General features: G+C 36.9%; 1 protein-coding gene across 1 annotated transcript in view; it reads right to left on the bottom strand.

Moving 5' to 3' along the window:
- Positions 1–26,428, bottom strand: part of FAM185A (family with sequence similarity 185 member A) — a 48,869-nt gene that overhangs the window by 7,899 nt on the left and 14,542 nt on the right. Inside the window, exons 4-7 of the mRNA XM_030013578.2 lie at positions 21,910–22,048; positions 16,363–16,404; positions 5,569–5,664; positions 3,183–3,317 (exon numbers count right to left, since the gene is read on the bottom strand). Coding sequence (XP_029869438.1) covers positions 3,183–3,317; positions 5,569–5,664; positions 16,363–16,404; positions 21,910–22,048 — 412 coding nt within the window. The remainder of the gene's footprint in view (positions 1–3,182; positions 3,318–5,568; positions 5,665–16,362; positions 16,405–21,909; positions 22,049–26,428) is intronic.

The following is a 26,428-nucleotide window of genomic DNA, read 5'->3' as shown; positions in this document are numbered from 1 at the left end:
ACCTTGCCCTTCAACATGTTTGTATCCCCTTTGACACGACAATCTCCTAAGCTCTTTCTGCTTAAATATTTGGCACTTTTTAGCCTGCTACCCTTCCTCTCACCATATATAGTACGAGGTATGGTTAATGATGTCTACAGGCTTCTTAAATCAGCTGATTTAAGAATACAGGCAGACCTGGAGACATGGTGAAGGCACAGACATTGAGCAGCAAGGGCTTCCCACTTTGCCAGCGAAAGGAAAAGAATGCCTTGACATGATTACAATCAGAAATTACTGGAGTTACTCAAGCACTCTCAAACTAGGCAGCCAAACAAATACTTTCACAGATGGAAGCTGGACCAGTGCTTAGCATGAAAAATCTGTTTTTATAACAGATTTCATTATACCATACATACTACTACTAAGAATGCCTACTGATGTCAATGGAAACATGCCTTATCCTTGCAAATTACTCTGAAGAGTAAACTCCCTGGCACTGCTCTCTAGTTCCTTCCCTTCCTCCGCGAGTATCCCAATTTTGCAGTAAAGTCCCTTCCTTTTCTAAAAGGAGCAAAACACCTCTTCACACTCTCATCACTCTGCCTCTAGAACACTCACTCCAGGCTTTCATCTTCTCGCTTTGACTAAATCCTGCTCTATTCCTTGGCTACCTTTCAAAACCCTGGATGTGACTGCTTGGGGGATTGTAGTGTTCTGACTTCCCCACTCAGCACGGGAACGGGAGCCATGAAGCAAGGTGATGACATACATCATAATGGCTGTAACAGCAGTAGGGAAGGCTTTCCCAGAGCAGGTGATAGACTAGGTGAATGTTTACCCAAGGCACAGAACTCTACCCTGTCTTCCCATTGGAGTGACACCTCTCACACTACTCCCAGACGCAAGTAAAGCTTCCTGAAAGCAGCCAGTTCCTGTGTTATCCACATGAGAACTGGCCACTTTCTGAAAAATCATCTATTTTTAAACTAACCTTTGAACTCAGAAGCATAAAAATCTAAACTGCCATGCTCTTGTGATAGAGGTTTTTTTCCACTTGGCAAAACCCCTCTTCTCTCTCCATTTTATATTTCTTCAGTTGCAGCAGAAGGAGCTATAGACTCTGTACCTAAAACTTCAATGGTGGATAATGGTTTCATGATATAGAAACAGTATTAAATGATTTTAATTTATTTCAGAATCTACTTGTACAAGAAAATTCTTAAATATCAACTTTAAGAGGAAGAGGTTGTTGAGAATGAGGTGGGGGACAAGTGCTTGGACTGCAGAAAGAATACACTGTCCCCACAGGGTAAGGTAAAGAGAACTAGAAGCAGGAAGCATCTCCCTTGCCATACCAAAGGAATGTTACTGACTTGGCAAAGAAAAGGGAGGCACTGTTTTCAACACAGTAAGAAAAGGAGCAAAGCACACATTAAAACCACGTACTTCATCTCCCTTCAGGTTTGTTGCTTCTCACTGACCAGTGAAGAAAAGGGAGGAGAAAGCTGCTATAAATCATTGGTTACATTATGAGAAAAAACACTCAAAGCTGAATGCCAGGTATACAGACAGATGAAGATACATTACTTCAGGCCAGCAGTAGTTCAGCTGAATTGTGTCCCGCAGAAAATCAATTCCAGGGTCTATTTTTCATTCACCCGTATTACGATCAATTTAGATCTACATTTAATAAAGTCTTTGTGCAATGCTGTAACCTCTTTAAACAACCAATAATCAGTGGCCTAAAGCTGTTGCCTCTGCATAATTCTTGCCGATTTCCATGCCTTTGGGATATGTATATGTGAGGGTTAACTAATCAGAGCTGCTTTTGGCCTCAACTGCCAAGATCATTTCCATACAGAACGGTGGGTTGAAAACTTGCATCCGCTTCAGTGATGACTGTCCTACATAAACACCGATTGGGTCACGAAACCAGAGAAGCCATTCAGCTGCGTATATTTGAAACGCCACTCTTATCTTTAATGTTGCCAGAATAACAAGATGTTTGACTGGCCAGTGGTCCTCCTTCACTGGGAGAAACGTTGTTTTATTACTGAGGCAATTCATTCCGTAGAGCCTTGCTGGAATCTGGAGCCCTTCCGCAGGTTTCTACCCTGAGAACTTCTAACCATGGTTTTAAGAAAATTTGTATTTAATAACCACTAGTAAATTTAAATGCTAGTTACTGTTCAAGACAGGAAGAGGTACACCTATACATTTCAAGACTACTATTTTATATAAGCAGGATACATATTAAAATTATGTACATCCACTTCCAATATTTCCTGACTTTGAGATTATCATCTTACATAGGGAGGAAAAGAAGTTTTGTACATATTTTTCTTTGGTTTTAAACATAAGAAAACTCAAAGCCTCACCCAATCTGCTATCATAGCAGGTCATACTGACATAGCACGCTCAAAAACAAAGCTGGAGCCTTCAGACACATTACATTAATGTTTCCGCTCGAGCAAACCGCGTAATTGGTAACAGCAACAGCCTTAACTTCTAGATAAACACGTCTGCAGAGGAGGAGAGAAATATACACCCTGACAATGAATTGTACAAATGTTTTCTAAAGCAGGAAACAGCAAGACTTGGGATTCCTGAGTTCAATTTGAAATGCATTAGAAGAACATTTCCAGTAATTGCAGGCACCTTCCCATGTACTCGCTATTCCTCCATGCTCCAGCTTCTTCTGCTCTTCTCCTAGCTATCTCCCACCCATCATTTCTCAGCCTATCCTGCACTGTTTAACATTTATACTGTACATTTACAAATATGCCATATACCCCTCTTACTTCCCCCTCCAACCCAACAGAGATACACAGAGAAAACTTTTCATTATATTTTTAACAGACATTCCCTGGCAATTTATTATATGTGACTGTCTAAGCCAACAAAGCAATGGGTCAAATTCAGCCTTGGATTACCTCCCACAAATTCACTGGAATAATGCTGAGGATGAATTTGGCTCCAAGACTTTTGTTAGAGAAGCAGTTGTTTGCACTCAGTCATTTACCAAACAAAACGAAAAAGTTGTCTAGTAACATGGGGAGTACAATGGCACAAGCAAACATTTGAACCTGAAACATATGAAAGAAGAAGATGCCAAGAGCAATAAACTCATAAGGAAACATGGATGCCTTTGACTAAGGCCAGACAGACATTTATTGGAAGCCAAGATTAGTAAGCCTTACCACTTATAGTTACGTGATCATCTCTGGAGGCACTCTGTGTTTCTTTTAACTGGATCTCTGAGCTCACATCCACTTTTCTTCCAGACAACTGTAAATAGGCTTTGAGAGAGGCAGGTACCTTGACTGTAATAGAGCCTGGTATAAGTTTAAATGAAAGCTAGTTAGTTTAACATTGAGATCAAAGCATGAAACAGGTTTGGGTGTTTTTTTGTTTGTTTTTTTTTTTTTTTTTTTTTTTAAGAGCCTTCAGACACAGTAACCTCTTTTTTTGTCTCTGAAAGGATAAATGAAGATATCTTAATTTATCATAAACAGAATACTGTATGTCATGTGGAAAATGGTGTCACTATTTCCCTGGCAAACATGAAAACTAACATTGACATATACTGCTAGCAATGGTGCTTGGTAGAGGATCTACAGGAATGATCAAGGGAAGCAAATCTAATAGATCTCACAAGTATTACAACTTCAGTTTCATCTTCTAGTTGCATATTTACACTCATGAGCAAGGATAGGGGATTGGATCTGATGATTAATCCAGCCACTGCATGGCATGTTATGAAAGAACTGCTCCTCTGCAACGATGAGATGCCACTTACATACTGTTAACGATAGCAATTGTCTTTGCTTTACTGCACAGGGCCAGCTGTTCACATCCTTGAACAGATGCAGTCTCAAAAGTGACTAACCAGTTTAAACTATGTATCACTAAAATGTAAACTACTGGCAAAATTGCAGCTTTGGTGGCCCATATAATTTTACCCTTGAGATTAAAAACAGAAGTTCTGACTTCTGCTTCCCCTAAATATCTGCTTCTATGCATCAGACTGAAGGCAGATGCTGGGCCCCCAACCTGCCCACATTAGTCATATTTGGAACTACTCAGTCACAAAGTTTGGAAGCTGCGCTCAATGCATTAAAACAAAAACCTACCAAAATTCAGAATACGCTTTCTGTATACATGCTTCTTAGTTTTTGCCCAATTCCAACATTCACTTTAGAAAAACATAACAAGTTTCTTTAAATACGTCCCAAAAGCTGAAGCAGAACATGCTTAGAAAACTGATGTTATAACAACTAAGTAACAGTCAGAAAGCAACCCTAGCTATGCAATTTAAATTCAGCAGAACCACTTGCCTGCATCAGTCCTGATGAACAAATAACTGTCAGTATAATTTAGGCTTAAATTTTGCTGGATACACAAAAGCCTTAGGATAAGAAAGGGAAAAGGTCTTCATCTTTGGGTCCTCCTTGGAGAGTTGCTCAGTGATGTGACTCATAAAATCCAACACACATACAGCTAATTCATCACGAATGGGACATTTTCTACACTGCAGCTGTCAGCAGTTACTCTGAATTTGCAGGGTAAATGGAAACAGAACTTCACCAATTTTGCCTTTACTAAACTGTGCTGCCAGAAGATATGTCAGGCAATGTTTTGAAAATAACTTTAATTAGCTTTTATTAAATACCTTCCTCTTTGCTATTAATTCAGAGAGACATTAACTTAGTAATAACTTCAAAAGGTAACTAACTAAGAAATAATACAAAAATAAATTTCTTTGCACCAATGGAACCAGAAGAGCTTGTACAGAAGAAGGGCACACAAGTGATTTCAATGCATTTCCTTCATTATTCCCATTCTGAGTAACTGCTAGGTTTTAACGGGGCACAGGCATTGTCTCACAGACAAGAGAAGGGTACCAAATACCACGTTCATTTGAATCACCTGAAGTGCCTGGCATGATGTTGAAGTCAAGTATAAAAATGCTGTAGTGTTTTTTTTGCAAAACTAGGACTAGCAAGATGTATTAAGGGCTTTGTCATTTACAGTATCCTATCTTCTGAATGGCAAAACTATTAATCCAACTTCAGGGGTAAGCTTTTAACTAAGAAGTGAAATTCTATGGAGTAATCAGGAGAAAAAAAGGAAGAATGGTAGGGTAAGGCCCTCTCATCTTTGTTTTTCTGCCTTCTGATTTCAATAATGGGACACTTCACGCAGAAAAGGCAGGAAACAGAAATGTAAATGCATGTCAGTGGTCACTGTGCACATACATGTATCAGCATCATGGAGTAAACTCTGCTCAAGGCAAAGGAAGACTGTGATCCAAGTCAACTCTGCAGAATTCTGCTAGGTACATTGCCAGGAAAAAAAGAAAGTATTGAAAAATACAAAAATTCTGTAATCCATTTTAAGTATCATTGCCACTTACAGAGTTTACTGTATTGTAAGTATTTATATACATCTTCTAATAATGAGGTAAAAAAGAATGTAGATAACCGACAATCACAAACTATTTTTTTCCAGACAGATAAACAAAGACTCTTACCCCCTTTTCTTTTACATCAGAAGCTGCCACAAAAAATATTTTAGTTTTCTAACCTTTCTGGGATTTCAGATCCACTTTTCTTAATTGACTGACATAAACATCTATTGTCCCATGATGTGTAGAAGCTTTTAGACTTCCATCAGATGAATCTAAAAAAAAAAAAAAAAAAAAGAAAATAAAAGAACTTGCATATCATTCATTCTTTTAAAATAAAAATTTGCTAGAATCTTTCTTTGTACTTTGAACTGATTTTGTCAGTTCTTCTGTGTTTGAGAAGTATCTTATATTCATTTACTGAATGCCACACTTCTCTTTGGAAAACAAGTTTCTGAACAAAACTTATCCCCCCAGTCCAGAATTGTGGCATACACTGGTCCCAAGGCCATAGCCCTGCAGTTGTTACTGGACTTGCAGCATCTACAAGGCCCCAACAACACTCTCCTCTTTCTACAAGGATGAATTTATCTTCATGTGAAGATCAAGCACCAAATTTGAACACTAAGATCTATTTTAGTTTCCAAAAGAGTTAATTTGCTCAGACTCTGCACAGGGAGAACTTTACCCAAGAAAGCTACCCCACGCAAACAAGCAGCAGTTATGCATTGTAACATCTCATTACACAGAACTGTGTATCAGGCTTTGTGAAGTCTGATTCACTACATCTGAATTTTAAATAAATGTTTGAGATAACCATTGCACTTTAATATATATAGGAAAACAGCATTTGTTCTTTGCCCTGGAATAGACAGGCCTACATTTTCTTCTATACCTTACTAGCTGAAATTTATGACAACAAAACTTTCTGAAGAAACATTTTTACAAATAGAAAGCCTTTAAGAAGCCTTAATTGTATACTTGAAAAGTAGTCTTTAATTACTTGCAATGTATTCCAGTTTTAAATACATAAATTTCCACAATATAACAGTGAAGTCCTAAAGAGTTAACTTTTGAACTACTGAACAGACCTATAGTTGATAAAAGTTGCAAAGAAATTATGAAGCAACTCTAGAGAAGCATAAAAAAATTACATATATACATGAGCAAAAGGCAGTCAGTGAAACATCTTTTCAGATACGATGCTAGAAATGAAAGAATTGGCAAGAAATCTTGAAATACTGATAGAGACTGTTTTTCTTAGTTTCTGGATGTGCATAGAAAAAGAAACACAGTCAAACTTTCAGAAGTAGCTAAAATAACAAAATCAAAGCTGAATGAAACTTCCCATTTTAAAAAGAAAAACATTAATGAGAGAATGAACTTGATTAACCATAACAAGGACATCTAGCATTAATGCCTTAGGCTTGCCATACAGTTTTAGCTCTAAATAAACTCAGCTGGAGCTTTTCTGATCCCAGATCTCAAGCACAGATGTTGAAGATCAGTGTACTACACACAACAGTAAAAACATGGAAAGGGATTATTATCCCAGAGCTAAAACCAATTTCTTTGTAGGGAAAAGTAATTAAAAAAGAAGTAGCCAATCCATATTTAGTCAGCTGAGAAACTGAGACCATCTTTGGCTAACAAGAAAACAGTAACAACTAGAATTGGATGTTAAAGTTTCTGCCATCTCAATAGATTTTATGTTAAAGAAGTTCTGTTTCAAATCTGGAAAAAATTAATGCTTTGTTAATTGAAATTAATGAACTGGAAAAAAGGTTTTGCTTGTGTAAGTGACAATGAAACATTTTACTGATGATTTTTTAAAAGGTTGTTCATTATAGTTAAGTTTGAAAGTTAAAGTCATTTGAAAATTTGATATGAATCAACCTTTTTTAATGAACATTTTTAGTAGTGATAGCTTGACATTTTCATGTGAAAGCTATTTTTACAGATATTCCAAATCAAATTTATTAACAGCCAATCACTGAGTCTCCACATAATCTTGACAGATACTTTGTTGGCAACAGATACAGGAAATATCCAGCCTCTGACTCTTCTGCTTTAAACAAAACATGCAATTAGTTCCCTTATCAGCACTAGGAAGAAAGAAGAGTCTCCTGTGATAGGACAGTGACCCTCTCCAGCGAGAGCAACTGCTAACAGTCTGTACACCACCAGCAGCTCGTGGTACTTTACAGGGACCAGTGTTTATTCAGTGAATCCTTCCTCTTGCCACTCTTCAAGTACAAAAGCAGCTCTTGTGAGATTCTTCACAGTGGAAAGATGTCTTCTGAAAATCTAGTAGCCCCACTGCAAGACTGAACAAAGTATTCTTTTCTAGATTTTCAATTAATATATATTAAAAAAAAAAACCCAAACTTCTCATTTTGTCAGAGACTGGGTTCTGTCTGCAGAAGGCATAACCATAAAGGATGCAGAAAGAGGGCAGTAGGCATAGGTTCACCAAGGCACAGATTTACCTAGAAAGTAAAAAAACAAACAAACAAAACCCCCCAAAACCCACCAAAGAACAGCCAACCTCAATGGAAAGTGGAACGCTTTTCCATTGGAGAAGACCGTTTTGGGAGGATGACTTGCCAAATTTTGACTCCCAGAGTACAACATTGAATAGAAAGTTTCGTACAGCAGAAGAAATTACAGCAAAGTTTCAAAAACACTGAGAACCTTGGCAGCATTAGCCAAACACTAAGGCTGACATTACAATACCTGTTTAGCTTTGATCTATGGAGATAACATGAAATATATTTTATGGAAACAACTGAATATGATTTATGGAAAGAATTTTATGGATATGATATTAAACACAAATGCTTAGATACAAATAAGAATGCCAAGAGACTTAAAGTTGTTCATCACTTTTGCAAAGTCTATTAAAGATGCTGTTTAAGTTTTGTGTCTGTAACTAAAAAAAATGAGAAGGGGGAAAAAAACCAGAAAATGGATTAAAAACAGCAAAGATGACGTTATATAACAAAAAAAAGCCCAAATTTAAATAAATAAATAAATAAATATTTCAACAAGAGAAGTTACCTATATTAACACAATCTGGTAGGACAAAATACATAACTGCAATAATAATGGAAACAATATATATTTTACAGTTATGACAGAACAAAGCTAAGGCAATTTATTTTTAAACATCCACTCAGTGTTAGCTGACATCAACGTGAATAACTGAAGGTAAAAACAAGAAAAAAGTGCATACTTTGAATTCAGAGTTTGCTAAGGACTGACAGCTCAAGGGGAAATACAAGGATGAATTTTTCTACTGGAAATGAAACAGATGGTCACTCTTGAGCAACTTCAGCTATTTAAGAATTTACCAGTACAGGAAAAAAAAAAGGCAAAAAAAAAAAAAGCAGTGAAGCAAGATGTCCTTGACAAAGTTTTTGTTAAGCTTTATGAAAAATAAGTACAGCTTGAAGAGTAAGACCTAAGTCACATAACTTGAGAAAGACTACACAATTCAAGATCACTGAAAGGCCCACAAAGGTGACAAAACTGAAACATCATTTGCAACATTTAGTATCTCTCCTTCCTCCATTTTATAAAACCACGTACTGAAAAAAGGATTAAACACAAGCGATCTTTCCTTAAATCTAAGCAAAATCATACTTACTTTTCCTAATAGCACATAATGACTGACATTGCTCATATTAAAATCAGTAACAAAGCTGATTTCATTACGAAAACACAAAATATTATTATGATTTGGTTAAAGACAGAAGAAAGTATAAGATTCCGACATATCTGAAGTGTGAGGAAGATTTAATTCCTACTGAACTGGCTATCTAGCATTGTCTGTTGATAGACTGATGAATTGTCTTGCTTTAGTTCATTGTTCTAAAACTGTCACATGAAAAATGAGAAACTGAAATGTATACATTAAATTTGATTCTATGATTCTATTCTATGATTGTAAATAGACTAATTGCACATACTACTAAAAAAATCATTAGCAGTCTTTACCATACTCACCATCTGGACCTAGCAAAACAGATGATCTAACACAGAAAGCAAAGAAATCTCTCATGAAAAAAACAATTCCTTTGCTAACTAAATTGTCCAGATTATCCTTTTACCTCTAAATGATCTATTTCCTACCTAGATTTTAAAGTTATATTCATTGGTTTTAAAGGCCATAGTCTCTTTTGGGTAACTTATTCTGTTCCAAAAAAAAATTATTACATGCCTGAACCTGCATCATAATACAATGTGCCAAGTACAACTTCACCTTGATAAGCCTCTGACCTACTCTAGATCAAATGGGATCCTCCACTTCAAAAATCTATCCACACTGTCCATATTTATGCATCTTCTTCAACAGACTATATCATACTGTGTTTACCATCTCTGCAAACCAATTAGCTATAGGTCTCTACTGCTTTAAATGTTTAAGAGACTAATGGGGTGGAAGCAACTTCTGAAGAGATATGTGCATCTAGTCAGGAACATGATTGCCAATAATACGAAACCCCCACAAAACCTCCTCTGGAAGTTTCAATAAATTATGTAAATCCGCTCAACTGTGAGCCTCGAGTTTGAGGCCAGTAACTAGCAGTGAACTCCAGGGTTAATACTGGATCTAGTCCTGTTTAACATCTTCATTAATGATCTGGATGATCGAGCAGAGTGCACCCTCACCAATTTGCTGATGACACAAAACTAGAAGTGGCTGATACACCAAAAGGTCATGCTGTCATCCAGAGGGAACTGGACAGGCTGATACACCAGAGGGACATGCTGCCATCCAGAGGGACCTTGACAGAGGCTGGAGAAATGAGCTTGCAGGAGCCCCATGAACTTCAACAAGGAGAAGTGCAAAATTCTGCACCTGGAGAAGAACAATCCCAGGCACCAGTACATGCTGGGGGCAGCCCAGCTGGAAAGCAGCTTGGCAGAAAAGGACCTGGGGGTCCTGGTGGACACCAGGTTGAACACGAGCCAGTGATACGCCCATGATGCAAAGAAGGTGAACGGTGTCCAGGCTGCATTAGACAAACTGTTGCCAGCAGGTCAAGGAAGGTAATCCTTCCCCTTTATTCAGCACTGGTGAGGCCACACCTGGAGTACTGTGTCCACTTCTGGGCTCCCCAGTACAGGAGAGACATGGACTTACTGAAGAGTTTCCAATGAAAGGCACAAAGACAATTAAGGGACTAGACCATCTCTCCTATGATGAAAAGGTGAGACAGCTGGGATTGCTCAGACTAGAGAAGGGGAGGTTCAAAGGAATCTTACCAAGGTATATGTATATTGGTGTATTTAGAGGTTGTGGAGTCTGCCTCCTTAGAGATATTCAAAAGCAGAATAGTGTTGATAACACACTGATGTTTTAGGGTGTTTTTTTGTTTTGTTTTTTTTTGGGTTTTCTTTTTTTTTTTTGAGATAAGAACAGTTTAATAACTAAAAAAAAAACCCCAAACAACAATAATAATACAAATACAATAACAACAATTGTAGTGAAAAGGAATATAACAAAAAAGGGAAATTAGACCCAAGAAAATACAAGTGAAGCACAAAGCAATTGCTCACCACCCACTGACTGATGCCCAAGCAGCGACCCACCCCTCCCAGCCAACTCCCCCAGTTTATATACTGAGCATGATGTTCTATGGTATGGAATATCCCTTGGCTAGTTCAGGCCAGCTGTCCAGCCATGCTCCCTCCCAGCTCCCTGTACACCTGCTTGCTGGCAGAGCATGGGAAACTGAAAAATCCTTAACTTAGGATAAGCACTACTTAGCAACAACTAAAACATATGTTTGTTATCAACATTATTCTCACACTAAATCCAAAACACACTGTACCTGCTACTAGGAAGAAAATTAACTCTGTCCCAGCCAAAACCAGGACATATATTTAAGGAGAATGCTGACCTACTCAGGAAAAAACCCTCAAACTACAGAATGACTTCTTAAGTTGGCAATGGTATTTTATCCCAACAGGAAAAGCACTTTGAGTTTTGCACTAGATTTAATACATAAATAAATAGTATTCTGCAAGACTGAATACATCCCTGTATTTTAATATGCATAAGACATGTAGTTCTTTGATATCATAGCTTCTTCTTTCCAAGAAGGACGAATACCCAAGTCTAGCTATGAATAAATAAGTCTAGATTCAGACTTTCAGATTTGTTCTCTTGATTTAAATCCATGGAAATTAAATCTTCATTAGCCAGATTTCTGTAGATTAACTTTGGCATAACTGGGAAATGTATGTTTGCAATATAATGAAGAAACCTGATATTTATAAGATAATGCATTTCTTAGTATGTACCTAATGTATACTAAATAAGAGCAAGAGTACTTAAGGAGATGTAAAAGATCACTTTGGATTCAGTTATCAAGAGCTTTCGGTGCACCCAAACTAGTCAGGGAAGGAAACCATTTTTCAGAAAAATCAATTATTTTTCCATTTGTGGCATCCTATGAAAGACTTTCAGACATCATATCTGTAGGAAAATATTGCCTGTTAGAAGTTATTAGAATTGGATCATACTTGGATGTCTAGTTATATTTCTACTGTCTGGAATGTAGACTGGTTAGCTCTATATTGGAACAAAAGTATCCATTTGTGGATGAAATGGGTGGTGTAGTCCTTCATTTTTCTCCTACAAACAAATAGGTATTGACAACTGTAGCAAAATATACATTCTACAAGTATAAAAAAATGTATCTTAAAGATTTGAAAAAAAAAATATTGCTCCAAATACAATATAAACTTAAGTACTACTGTAACAACATTCAGAATCTTCAGCGCCATGATACAAGGTGCTATAAAACATGTGATGTAAAATCACCAGAATTGTTTACTGCTAATAGAAAATGTACAGAAGTAAAAAAAGCTTATTCTTTTAAGCTGCAAGAAAAACCCTATTGTTCTCAGGCAGCAGCTACTTTTTCTGTATGCTCCAATTTTTAGAAGTAGTTTCTTCAGGACATAAACTCTGTCCAGAATACTATGTAATCTATATTCAAAAGCACACAAAGAGAGGGAAGGGGAAAATGGAAACAAAGAATGATGATAAAACCAATTAGTAACTCATCAGATATTAACTCATAGTGGACTTTTTTTTTTTTTAAAGTTTCATTTTTCATAGCCTGACACCTGAGGGATAGGAAAAAGCAGCTGATTCTAACCTGCCTGGAGAGCAGCACCCTTAATATAGAATGGCGTGGAAGACAGCATGGGAACAATGGGAAAAAAAAAATTACAGGTCTGTCATCAGCAGAACACAGAAGAAGGTTAAGTTCTGAAATACAAGGTTGGAAGATGAAGGACACTTAAAATGAAAGCCAGACCATTAACATACTTGAAGCAGATGGCAGACTAGATAAATAGAACTAATTCCTATTAAGAGATAGGTGTGTCCATGGATACTTTTTTTTTTAAAAAAGTACTTAAGAGCTGTACTTTATGAAGTACAACAAATGCCTTTAACAGAATTCAGAAATGAGGTTTTTAATTTAAAAATTCCCTAGATCACATGTTCAAAACTGAATCCTCAAGACAAAATTTACAGATGTAGCATTACTTCTAAACTGTTTATTGTTTTATTTTTCAGTTATCCAAAACTGTCTTAAATACCATAATTGTTTTCCATAATTGATTCCCTTCTTAAAATAAAACTTTGGTGTTTTCTCTCAGTACTAGGGAATTGCCTTATGATGACACTCTCATCACACAGCAAGTCACTGAAGCCTTTAGGTCATCTAGTGTGGGTTACTGAATTTAGCACAGTAAGGCAAACAGACACTGACATATTTAAAAAAAAAAAAAGTTATGAGCTTCTTGAATCTCAATATACAGTTTTCCTTGCAAGAATAAGTCCCTGCTGCCCATAAGCTGGTTACGGTTGTTTCTTCCCCTCTGAAACAAACCAACCACCATAAGCTTTATCATTTCTGACTATACCAAACACAGAAGATTAATTTCTTCAATGCATAATTGGGTTAAACATGAGTCATGCAGTAAGGAAAAACTGCTTTTTTTTTTTTTTTAGCTGGTAGGGGAAAATTTGGCTTGGCAGCAGAGTGGAGAATACATATTCAGACCATACCAATAACATTTAGAAATAAGCAAATTCTAGCAGGACTGAACATGAGCCAGCAGCATACCCTGGAAGAAAAGAAGTCCAACAGTATCCTTGGCAGTATCAACTGGAACATGGCCAGTATATCAGGGAAGGTATTATCTCTCTCCACTAAGCACTTATTAGACCACACCTCGAATGCAGCGTACAGTGTTGGGGCTCCCAAGAGAAGGGAGACATCAATAAACTTGAGTGAATGCAGCAGAGAAGCACCAAGATAGTCAGGGTGTGGAGCACCTTCCCCATCAGGAGAGGCTGAGGGATGAGGGCTTGCTCAGCCTGGAGAACAGATTGCTTCAGGACCTAACAGCAGCCCCCTAGTATCTGCAAGGAGATGATCAAGAAGGCAAAGCCAGGTTCCTCAGAGCGGTGCATGATGAGAGCACAACAGACAACAGACATCAGCCGAAACAAGAAAGTTTCAGTCTGGATAGAAGGAAAATCTTTTTCACCCTAAGGACAGTCAAGCAGTGGAACAGTTTGCCCAGAGAGGCTGTACAGCCTGCATCCTTGGAGGTTTTCAAGACCACAGGCTAAAGCCCTGAGCAACCTCACAGTTGGCATGGCTTTGAACAGGAGGTTGAAGACCAGAGACTGCTTGAGCAGGGGGGCTGGACAAGATGACCTCCAGAAGTCCCTTCCAACCTCAACCATTCTGTCATTCTGCAACTTCCTGAGGTCCCTTCCAACCTGACTTTTCCTACGAGTTTACCAAATTAAAATTTAAAAGATTAAGCTAGTTCTAAAAACAAAGTACTCCATTACTTTTGGTAAGATTATTCAGATTTCTAATGACTATTCTAAATAGAAACTTAAACTGGGAGGAAAAATAGGTCTGGTTGTTTTAAATTAAAACCCACGCAAAACCCATAGAACATTTGTTAGAAGTAGGAAGCTTCTAGCATAGGGTTGGAAACCAATTTGTCTGTAACTAACAAAGCTCACAGTATTGGAGAAAAAAAAAAAAAAGGAATAATCCCTACTTTCATATTTTAACACATCAGTGTGAAACACTGCCACATGCCAGATGCTTAAAATTGGACTGAATTTTGGATAGAGTCTTCAGAAAATAAGAATAGATTTAGACAAACAAGTAATACCAAAATAAAAAAATAAATCAAATAAAACTATTCTATAAATAATAAAGGCAGAAAATTAAAGGGAGTGAGAGACAACAGCATTGGTTTCCTATTTTAATGCAGAATTATACAAGAATAAGAAACTCAATACAGTCGCTTGTTATTTCCCCAAAATATTTAAAAAAAAAAAATCCAGCACTCTCAACTATGTTTTAGTTTGACTTGTAAATAAACCTCTCAAAAGCTAAGGATACATCGCCAAAATCTAGAGATGAGCGCACTTTTTCAGTTCACTGATAAAATTCTGCTTCCAGTGAAATAAATAACTACATCCCTAGGTAAACCCAGCCAGGGAAGTTGGAAGATCTGAGCCGTTCTTCCTATTTCTTTCAGCAAATCCCTGTCAGGTCTCTGGCAATCCAGCAAACTATCTTGTGGTGTAAATTTCTCATACACAAAAACCTTTCACTTAAAACTTTACATTTTCTTTCTCAAGCTTTTAGAGTTGAACCACTAGATCTTAAAAGTTATTTGCCTTTGGAAAAATCCATAAAAATCTAAAGGATGTTTAATGCTCTTTAGGAAAAGATTAAGTCTAACTAGTGCTTTCAGAATTGAAATCTGAAAAACAAAGTTTATTCAACTGTAAGATGTGTCTTAATGTTTAAGCTGAACCTGGTTAATTAAGGAAAATAATCATCTTCTGTTGATGGAAAGAGCTACCTCCTGTGTTAAGAAACCTTTATTTAAACACTTCATATTCTATGAGTTTATTTAACAGAAGGAAAAACAGACTAGCAAGCTTAATTTAATTCTGTGGTTTAATGACTAACTCAGAAGAATGTGTATTGCATTCATTTTCCAGGAATGTTAATATAGATTGCTTAGAAACAGAAGAGTTGTAATAGTACAGCTCGTCCCTGAACAATGCTTAGTGAGTGACTATGGTTACTACCATTAGGAGAAGTCTTTGAGATTTGGGCCTGTAACCAAGTTCATTTACAGAAGGGGAAATCCTTCTACGTACATTCAAGAAACAGAGCCTTGTCTATGATTCTGTTACTTCAATTTTCTGCCATAGAAATAACCAGAATTTGAGCTTCTCACTTTTGTGTTGAGGTACTATAAAATGGTCAAAGAAGGGGCCATAATATTTTCCTAAAATAATGCAACTGATATAATGTATACCATAGTTGATAACTCTGAGTTATCCTATTGTATAAAAGCTCAAGTTCCTGAAAAAAAATTTATGAGCTGTTTTTATTTCTGAAGGGAAAATGATGATTAGGGTAAAAGTTTAGAAACTTTGTTTAAATTATCACAAGCCTTTGCCCCACCCAATATGTAATACATCAATGATTAATGCTTTGTGATATAAAAATTAAACATAGCTAACCATTAATATCAACAAATGTAAGACAGAACTAGGTTAAAGACAAAATGATTACATTTGATGCATGCTTAGTCTTTTCTCATGTCCTTTTATCCCACCTTAATCTAAAAGACGACACAGACTCAGTCTAACTTGTGCAAAGCCCAGTGGGTATTGTGGTACCAAAAACAAGAGTGTGCCTTGCCCAACTGTAAGAGGCTGACAGTCAAGTTTGGAAAGGAGCTCCATCAGCTACATAGCTATCAGTGCTACTTCTGAAAAGAATAGAGGGCAGAAATCATCTCCTTTTTACTTTCCCTATGACTATCTAGCTTTAGGAAAGGAGAAGGGAACAGTGAGAAAAGAGGTATCTCAGAGAAAAGGTAGAACCTACCTACTGTGATACTCCCTGTTTTGGTCTGAAGGCTGGTGTTACCTATTAGGAAAAGAAAAGGGGAAAAAATGTTAAAAGTATATTATTTAACTGCTTTCTGAAATTGTAACAAAGGCTAAAGTACTGTGATCCTATAGAAGGGTATTATAGTTGTAGTAGTATATCTGATTTGCATATAAAAGCAAAATAGCATAAACCAGTAATATTGCTTGAATATTTTTACTTTACAAACAAAAATGTCAACACATGTGGGTAACAATGAAGTGATTCCAGACAAGAAAAACACTCTGAGTAAAGCTTAAAGACACAGACTGGATGTGAGAGAGAGAAAAGCAGAGAGGCATTGTGAGGCTAAAGCACAATATTTTCCTATTTTATTCTGGGCCATGGGGTTTTGTTTTGTTTTAATTGCCCTGATGCCTGCAACAGCACTATGGATGATGTAAGCAGTTTAATAGAATGACTAACATAAACAGTTTCTGTTTTCCTTTTATATACATACATACATGCCCCCTCCCTGGGGATTTTTTGCTTTATCCTCAAAGGCTACTTCCTGGACTCACTGAACATTACCTACTCCCTCCAAATTTATTCTTATGTGCGTGATAGTCCCTTGTCAATGCTTTTCATTGACTTCAGTGAGATCTGAGTGTGCTGGACAAACTGGAGAACTTCAAACAAAAGAGTGTAAGGCATAAAACATAGAATAGTCTCCTACTGAACTTGCATTACTTTGAACAGGCACTGGTGTGTTAGCCTTAAAATCTCAAAATACATACTCTTCCCCTTTACCTATGGCATCAAGAGAATCTGGAAGGAAAACAGATGTACCCCATAACAGAAAAGTCATCTATATTACTAACAGTTGAACAAAGTTTGTAGAAACTTCCATAGTTCCAAGTATGTTACACATATATCATTGCCTCACAAAAAATGCTTTATATTAAAAAACTAAACCACAACATGTCATTCCTGCTACACTCTCATCCTTCCAGGAGGAGGACAGATTGACAAATTAGGTTGATCACAGTAACTGAGTCCAATTTAGTAATACACAGTATTCACAACAATTTTCAGATCTTTCAGAAGAGGCCTTTAAAAATTGCAAATGGATCAAGCTCTGCTCCTATCATTCTGTAATTACACAGTAGTAAACAACCACTAGGGTAGAATGCATTCCACTGTATATGACCTGTAGTGTTTGTCTTAGTGGTATGTGGGCTGAAAGCTAGAAAAGCAGCCTGTCATCAATAGTCTTAAATTAATCATTTCAAGCACATACTGTACAAAATACTTAGGGGTTCTGAAAATCAGAGTTGAAACAAAACCATATTTCAATGAACTTGAAAGACATTTGGCTTTACTGTTTGCTGTTTTTAAAAGGCACACTATAACTACCCCACCCTCTTCCCCATTTTATCATGAGTAGCACTTATTTTTGTACAACCTACAAAAAGCTTAGTGTTTTGTCAGCTAGCAACTCCCATGGAGCTGAAGCTAGATTATACTGTCTGAATATAGCCCCTGGGACTTGCAGATTTGCTGGTCTGCTCTTTGTTTTTCTGTGTTATTTGTTTTCTGTTTTGATAAGAAGGTCCTTGAAAAATATTAAACATGTAGAAATCAAACTCCTATTAACCACAGACTTATATGACAGATATGACTAATATTGCGTAATGTAAACATATTAGTGTGATAGGCTCACTTCAAACATTTAGCTAGAACAAAAGTTGCTTTTAAAGCAGATAGGAATGTCCTGCTGTGTTGTGACCTGCACTGTCTGTAGACAGTGCACAGAAATGCACTTTTGGTCGAGTAATTGTTCCATGAAGGCCAACACTTAACTTAAAATTTTTAAGCTAGCCAAGTATTTTTTGGACACGTCAAGGGCAAAGAGAGAAACACCTGACTAGAGGTAATTACTAGTTTGATTATTATACCCAACTGACCTCAACATTGTAGTGCAATACTATAAAGTCCAAAATATAATATTTTTAACAGAATATTGATGACAGTGGCTTAGTGTTTCTTTTTTTTTGTTGCTTCTGAAGAAATAGTTATCTTTTCTATCATGTACAAGCTTTGCTTCTCCATAAACACTATAAATCTTCAAACTACAGTATTGCAAGTCAGTATAAGTATAGGACCAGAGGCAAAAGATAGCTTTTGGGGTATAAAGGCATCACTTTACATTTTATTATTTCCATCCCTTCAATTGGTTTTGAAGACTCTCATGGTGGCAGGGTTATTCTGATGCACAGAAAAAGCAAACAAACCACCATGCAGCTTTTTACCACTTTGACTTTGCATGCCTAAAAAAGAATGAAGATAAAATTAATTTCTACAATCCCACTTTATATACAGTGAAATCCAGAAACATAGCTGAAATTTATGGAACATACTTTGGTGTATCAGATTCTTTTCAGAATGGACTATAGAATGCCAAGCTCAAGCATTATACCATACTAACTTCAAAACACTGCAGATTTTCTACTTTGTCTTATTCAGGTCACTGACAGGATAAGGCTCCTACATGTTCACCTTTTCCTATATATTAATTAGTGTGTAAATATATAAAGTAACTTCAATAACCATGTTTTCCAGCATGATTCCCTCACATAATGAAATAGTTACTAGACTATGACAGAAGGTCAAAATCAAATTTGAAGTCCTGCACGTGAGGCAATCAACCCTGTAAAGCAGTAAAAGTTGAGTACTGACTGCTTGCAAAGAAGCTTTGCGGGTAAGGACCTGGGCATCTTGATTGGACACCAACTTCAGTATGAGTCAGTAAAGAAGGTCAACTGCATACTGAGCTGTATGATTAAGAGTATAGCCAGCAAGTAAAGCCCTCTTGTGAGACTGCATTTGGAATATTGTGTCCAATTTCGGGCTTCCCAGTCAAGAAAGACAGTGATGTACTGAAGTGAGGCCAGAGAAGGGTATTGAGAAGATTAGGGGCCCAGAGCACACTACAGATGCTCAGAGAGCTGGGTTGTTTTGCTTTAAAAGGAAAAGGCTGAGGAGGAATCTTGTTGTGGTCTTCAACCACCTAAGGGGAAGATATAGAGAAAAGAGACAGACTCTTCTCATGGTGATGCAGCAAGAAGAAGGGATTATGTTTAGAAGTTGCCATAATGGAAATTATGATTAAAAAAAGGGGGGGGGGCGGGGACAGGACAAGTTTTCTTCACACCAGAAGGATAATTCAGGACTGGAACAAGTCTCCCAGAAAGGTCATGCAATCTTTGTCCTTGAGAATATTCAAAGCTCAACCAGACAAGGCCATGAGCAAGTTTGCTCTGACTGAGCCCACTTTAAACATTAGTTTGCACTAGATGTCAAATTCTTTTCCAACTTAAACTATTTTGTGGATAAAATAAATTAATAATCAATGCAACTCAACCCAAGACTTTGGCACAGTTGCAAAGAGAGGTTTCCGTTTTCTCCTATGTGCCCCTCTGTGGAGAAGTTTCACTATAATGTTACTGCCCCTTGGATAAAGTAGCACATTTCTCAGTCTCAGAGCTGTTGCCCTTTTGTTTTTCAAGTGTCAACTCAAAAGCTCAGTGGCACCCGACATCTCTAATGCCTGTTATAGAAGCTGATGAAAATGACTCAAAACCAATTTCTACAAAATAATGCATTATTCACTAAATGCATGAAATTCATTCAGTAAAAGTACAAAGCATGCAAAACAGCAATTAAGAAAGCCTAGGCACTGACAGTGTTGGAATTGTACAGCCCAAGATTCAACTACAAAATGGGTCTCAGACAGGTTTGTAAAGTTTGTGTTGCCCTGACTTCAAAGTTCTCAGTGCAAAAGCAATGAAGTCTAACTTAGTTTTTGTGCACAGATGTACTGATTTTATGCCTACTATAATATCAGCATACTGTCAGCTATAGGGAAATAGTGGGCTTAATTGCCTAAGAAACAATCTGCCCAAGTGTTTACAAACAAAATTACTACTAAAATTGAGCTACCTCATGAACAAAGATTAGAAGTGAAAGTGACCATTTTTTTTCCTAACATATAACAGGAGTTTATCTTTTCCACTAATATATATGTGTTTGTGTGTGTGTGTGTATATATATATATGCAATGTAATGATTTAAAAGACTTTAAAAGTATTTGCTCTTACTATTAAAACATGACTGAGGAGCATGATGTTTTGCAGAAAATATTTTTCTGAAAAAACAGACTAGAAGTACCAAGCAAATGTGCAATTGTTTGTAAAAGAAACAGCTAAAATAACATTAGGTGTTCCAGACCCATTTAGTAGAGAGCTCATGAAAATAATCCTGAAGTAACATAAGAAATGTCTGTATAATTTGGATACAATTCTATTTGTTTTCACACTGTTCTTCAGCTAAATGACAATGAGGCATTACTAAGGAAGTAAGTCACTAACTACAGCAGTTACGATTTCATTTTTGTACCATGAAAACAAAAAATGAACTTTTGGATGTGCACAGAGGCATGAACATGCTCATAAAGTGATCATTCCACAGTATTGTATCAGTTTGAAATTAGAAAAACAAAACAGCTTATCAGACAGAAGTACCAGTAACAATACAGTCTACATTTTAGGAAAAATACAAGAAGAAAAAAAATCTTATTTCTGCCTATGCATGCTGAAGTGAACTTCACCTAACAGGTTTAGAAGCCATTCTTAAATTTACTGTAAATGGACAAAGGAGTTGCTCCTTTAAGGAAGAAACGAGTCATTTCTCAAGCAAGATGACAACACAAAATGGCTAAGAAATTGCAGCAAATTGTTTATAAGGCATATAGCTGGAAATCTAGAACTCCAACTGACCTGAGTAATTTTCAGGTTTTGTACATCCTTCAGTTTGTTTTACTTAATGTTAAATCACCACAAATTCATTACAGCACAGTCAGAATTCAGTGGGAATTTTGTAAAATTAGAAAACCACACCAGATTCCAACCTTGACTGCTGTTTCTATAAAAGACTCTCAATTTAATTAGTTTTAGTTCTAGGTGAAGTACATTAAAGGGTGAATGGATTAGAGACTTTTTTTCCCCCAATCAAAGAACAGAAACTTTCACCACTTTATTAGTACAGGGCGCCAGCACACACACAGACTATTTCTGCTAAAATCTTCTAAATACAACCGAGTTCTACCATAGTTCTTAGTAGATGCTGTAAGAGTTACTTCTCCTACGAAGAAAATAAAGGATGGAGAGAGGGAAAGAGTAGCCTCTTTACTACTTTGTGTAATTTCATTGCTGAATTTTAAAATATTTTGACATCCTTAGTATGCGTGATGTTTCTTTCCTGTAATATACACTTTTTGCTATTTCACAAGTGTGCTTATAAAATTGTGGGTTTTTTAAATAAATACAGTATGCTATATGGTAAGTTAATTCTCACCAATTCAGTCTTTAACAAAGACAGAACTGTTTTGTTCATATACCATGCGCAGCTGATTTAGTGATAGTCTGTAGCATTAGTCCATTTGTTACTGTGAACATTATGAATACCTTCAAAGCAGCCAAATTTGTGACAGTATTTCCTTCTTACCATGAATACTTCCCAGCAGAATATCACCAGCTACTGAAGACAGAGATGATGTTTCTGCATAGAGGTACTTAGTTTTCAGCAGCCCATCTTCAGTAGATATGTTGATGGATGTCCCCTGCAGCTTCTCTATATTCACACTCTAAGAGAAATAAACTTAAATAAATGTAATGGAAAACTTGTCATCACAGTTTGAAAAGGCAGAGGGAAGTAACACTATTAAGAGGCAAAACAAATGGAAAGCAGTTGTTGGTACGGAACAAAAGGAATCAAGTTCTTACACAAGACAAAAATACCCAAACTTTTTCATCCAAGAGCTCTGACCAATAAGTTAATGATTCTTTACAACATTCCTATGAATTATTGCATCCATCATACAGGTAAAGAACCCAAATAGTCACAAATGGATGACAGAAAAACTTGAGTTATTTTTAAAAACCAAACCACTTCATTTTGAAAAGAAAAAAAAGGATTAGCCTTAATAATGAAGACTTAATATTCATACAGCATTATGACACTTAAAGCATTGGTAATCATTTTTCTGCCACCACATACTGAAACATCCACTCTGTTACATACAGCTATTTATGCAGATTTTTAACTGGCTCACTTTGTAGACATAGCTTTCATGAAAGTTTGCAAAAAAGCCAGAGCTGCTCTTTTTCTCGGCATAATTGTTCATATTACCTCAGTTACTCAAGCCTCTGTTCTTGGACTTAAGCCTCAAGCTATACAAAGCCTTGAAAAATGAGGGATAAGATCTCAATTTCTACTTCTTTTCAACAGAAATTGAGAGAAAGGATAAGAATTGAAAAGTTGCACTATGGATAGATTTGGGGAATAAAAGGTGATAGATGAGGTTATCTATGTACAAGTGACCAGTCATGTGACATAACCTACACCTACATGAACAAACCAGAACAAATCACATGCTTGTGCAACTACCATATGAATTTAATTCTATTCTTCCTCTGTTAAACTTGATTTATGATGGAATCATGCAATAGTTCATACTTAACCCCCACTCAATTTGTTTTTATTTTGCTTACGCAGACTTTAAGTGAACTGCACAAAATCCTTATTCATTTCATGAAATTATATATGGCCTTCTAGATCAAACTGTGCCTTATGTCAAATTATCCTTAAATCCACTTTGTCATTTTAGCATTGTCATCTTGTGGAAAAAAGTTAATATGAAAAAATAAGTCTGCTGACCCTACCAGTGTTATATTACATAAAGAATAAACTATGGATGAAGTAAGAGGTATTCTGACAAACAGCAACTAGTCTTGCACAAACTCCATCCTGTATTGTGTCCCAAGCAGGTGGTTTAGTATGGACTATAGGACAGCCAAATTATACCGTGACCTCTCCAATCCATACATACCGAGCTTTACACCATCTTTACACCTTAAGTCATAAGATTACAGAATGGACTACTGTCTTAAGACTTTTGACATGATGATACAATACAAAGTAGGTCTCCAAGAATGTAACAAAATACATTAACCTTTAAGAAAATCTGGTCATCAAAGTGCTGTGCTAGAATTAGAGATATGTGACAGTCAATATCTACAATCTCTGCAGGTGATGATGCTTAAAGCTATGCTACAGAATCTAAGCATCAACAGTAAACAAAACCAATGATACTAAGGCATAATTTGTCACTACTGAAAGTGACAGCAATTCAGCTTTTCAATCTTCCAATGCTTCTAACAAAACTCTAACAAGCAGACACCTTAACAAACATAAGTTTACACTGCAACTGTCCTAGGAATGTTTCCCACAGAGTATTCCACTACTTCCTCGCCCAGGATGGCAAAGTGTAAACCTGCTGTGGCACATGGCCAAAGCAACAAGTAAAAGAAAAGCCACTGTAATTTTAGGCTTTACAATCCAAACCTGTTCTGAAGAGAGTTAAATGTCTTGCAAAAAACCTTTCCAATTTTAGCAGGGCCATCACTGCTATCAGCACAATGAAAATAGAGTGAAGCACACTTTCGGGGGGGGGGAGGGTGGAGGGTAGATAAAATGAAACTATCAGCATAGTTTGAGTGTAAACTGGCTGCCTTGTGGCATTCCTGAACTGGAAGACGAAAGCCCCAAAAGCTACATCTGTTACTATGGTATGCAAGTCTTGACTCTATTTAGACATTTATCTTATTTAAATATTATGAAGTGCTTTATTATAAACAAGCTCACATACCAACTCATCTTATTTAGCCCCAACTACCTTTCTTAAAAATGCACAGCAATAAAGAGTTGTCTCAGCACAAGATAAATAGTACTGAGTCAGCTAGTTACTATAAAAAAAACCCAAAACCAAAAAAACCCCCACAAAAACAAACACCCTACCAATACAATGAACATTTGCTTCAGAATAACCCAAATCAGGGAGGGGGAGGGCAGGGAAATCAGATTGCTCAAGACTAAAAAGTATTCTAGATAGTGAAAGCATGAAGAAAAGATAGGATTACTTTTTACTGAGACTAAATATGTTTCAGTCCCAAATTCTTTAACTTTTATGAATTTTTGGCAGAACATAGATGTTTGGCTCTGCTAAGTAAGTGTTATAGAAAAGTCCCCGTGGTACAGATTAGCTAATGACTCCCCAGTCAAACAAATTTGATTATTTTTGTCCACTGAACCACCAGGTTTTCTGGAAAAATTCCTTCCCTTGAGAGTAGAGCCTTGGGAGTTGCAGTTACTGAGACTGACCACATGCTCAAGTTCCATCAGTTTCTTACCCTTTTAAGAAAAAAGGTCAGTCTACCTTCATAAATCAGACTGAGAATGTTTTTGCACCTGAACAGATTTCAAGATGAAAACTAACATCTTCCTATGTTTAAATACAACATAAACAACTCCTTCCCAACATATTCTTCTTCCTGGCCTTCCTTTCTGTGCTACCCTTGCTCAGATACTTTACTAGTGTCTTCTCCATTTTCCCCCTTAAAAATATTCTCTATTTCTCAAGTGCTTAGTGTCTTTTACCACATCCTTTCCCTCCACACCTCCAGGAGGGGGCTGGAAATGCTGACATAGCCATAATTACATAATGATGACTACAACTGATGGAAGAAACATCTCATACAAACATACACAGGAGACATAAGGCTGACAGATTATTAACAGAAGTGGCCAACCAAGAAAAGAAATCTCACACTGTCCTTCCTAACTACACAAACTTTGTTGATGAGAAGTCCAATAACATAAGCCAAAATATTGTTCCATAGCTGTAAATTCCAGTCAAAAATTACTCACTTCACAGTTGTAAAGCTGTAGTGACTTGAGTAAGAGTGACTTCTAACAATATAACAGACTATATAAATATTTATGATCACAAAGAAGCACTTCAACTTAATATGCATGAAGTTTGTTTTACTGTTTCAGAAGGACAGAGTGTCTGAAAAAAGTTTTTAAACAGCATTTAAAGACTCAAAGCAAAACAATTATATTTCTCATTTTCATGAACTATATTTTCACGTAGATATAGATCTAATAATTTTTCTACCATCCACTTGTTTTTATCAACACCAGCAAGATGTTATTTGAAATGAACTCCATGGACTGCATTGGTGTAACAAACTAGTTTGGGACAAATGACTAAGCAGCACAACCCTAAAGACCACCACCATGCTATTACGTTGTGAACAGCATGAATCCACAGCAGTCAAAGCACTTCCTAGATTGCACCCAATCTTATTCACTGGTAGAATGCAAGGATTCCAGTTTTCAGATCCCTCCAACAGAAGCCCTCTGCAGGAAGATGGATGACACACCAAGAAACCTGTAAACTACCTCTGCCCTATTCCACTCCCTGTGGCTACTAGTGGCTTAGGATGGAACCTAACTCCACTAACTAGTAATAGTCCCAAGGGAACTGCCAATCAATTAGCACTGATCAGTCCAACTGTGACATCAAGAGAGCATGTCACAGTCAGACCTTACCCACTCTGCTTTACGCTGGGAGGTCTTGCTGGGATGAAGTAATGTTCATGCAGAAATACCAATCATAGATCATTTAGGTTGGAAAAGACCTTTAAGATCATTGAGTCCAACTGTAAACCTAACACTGCCAAGCCCACCACTAAACCATGTCCCTAAGCACCACACCTACACGTCCTTTAAATACCTCCAGGGATGGTGACTCAACTACCTCCCTGGGCAGCCTGTTCCAATGCCTGACAACCCTTTCGGTGGAGAATTTTTTCCTAATATCCAATCTAAACCTCCCTTGGCACAACCTGAGGCCACTTCTCATCCTATCACTTGTTACTTGGGAAAAGAGACCAACACCCACCTTGCTACAACCTCCTTTCAGGTAGCTGCAGAGAGCGCTAAGGTCTCCCCTCAGCCTCCTTTTCTCCAGACTAAACAATCCCCAACAATAGTACAGCTACAGCAGCCTCTGGGCTCTTCTGTACATAAAAGGCAGGCTAGCATCCACTACAAAGAAATGCAGGTAATTTAATGTTGGCAGTTTTTGGAAAATCCAATGGCAAGTTTCTTAGTTTACAGA

This window comes from Aquila chrysaetos, chromosome 5 (assembly GCF_900496995.4).
Source record: "Aquila chrysaetos chrysaetos chromosome 5, bAquChr1.4, whole genome shotgun sequence".
Lineage (NCBI taxonomy): Eukaryota > Metazoa > Chordata > Aves > Accipitriformes > Accipitridae > Aquila > Aquila chrysaetos.
The sequence above is the reverse complement of the archived record's forward strand: the minus strand, read 5'-3'. Positions and strand labels throughout refer to the sequence as shown.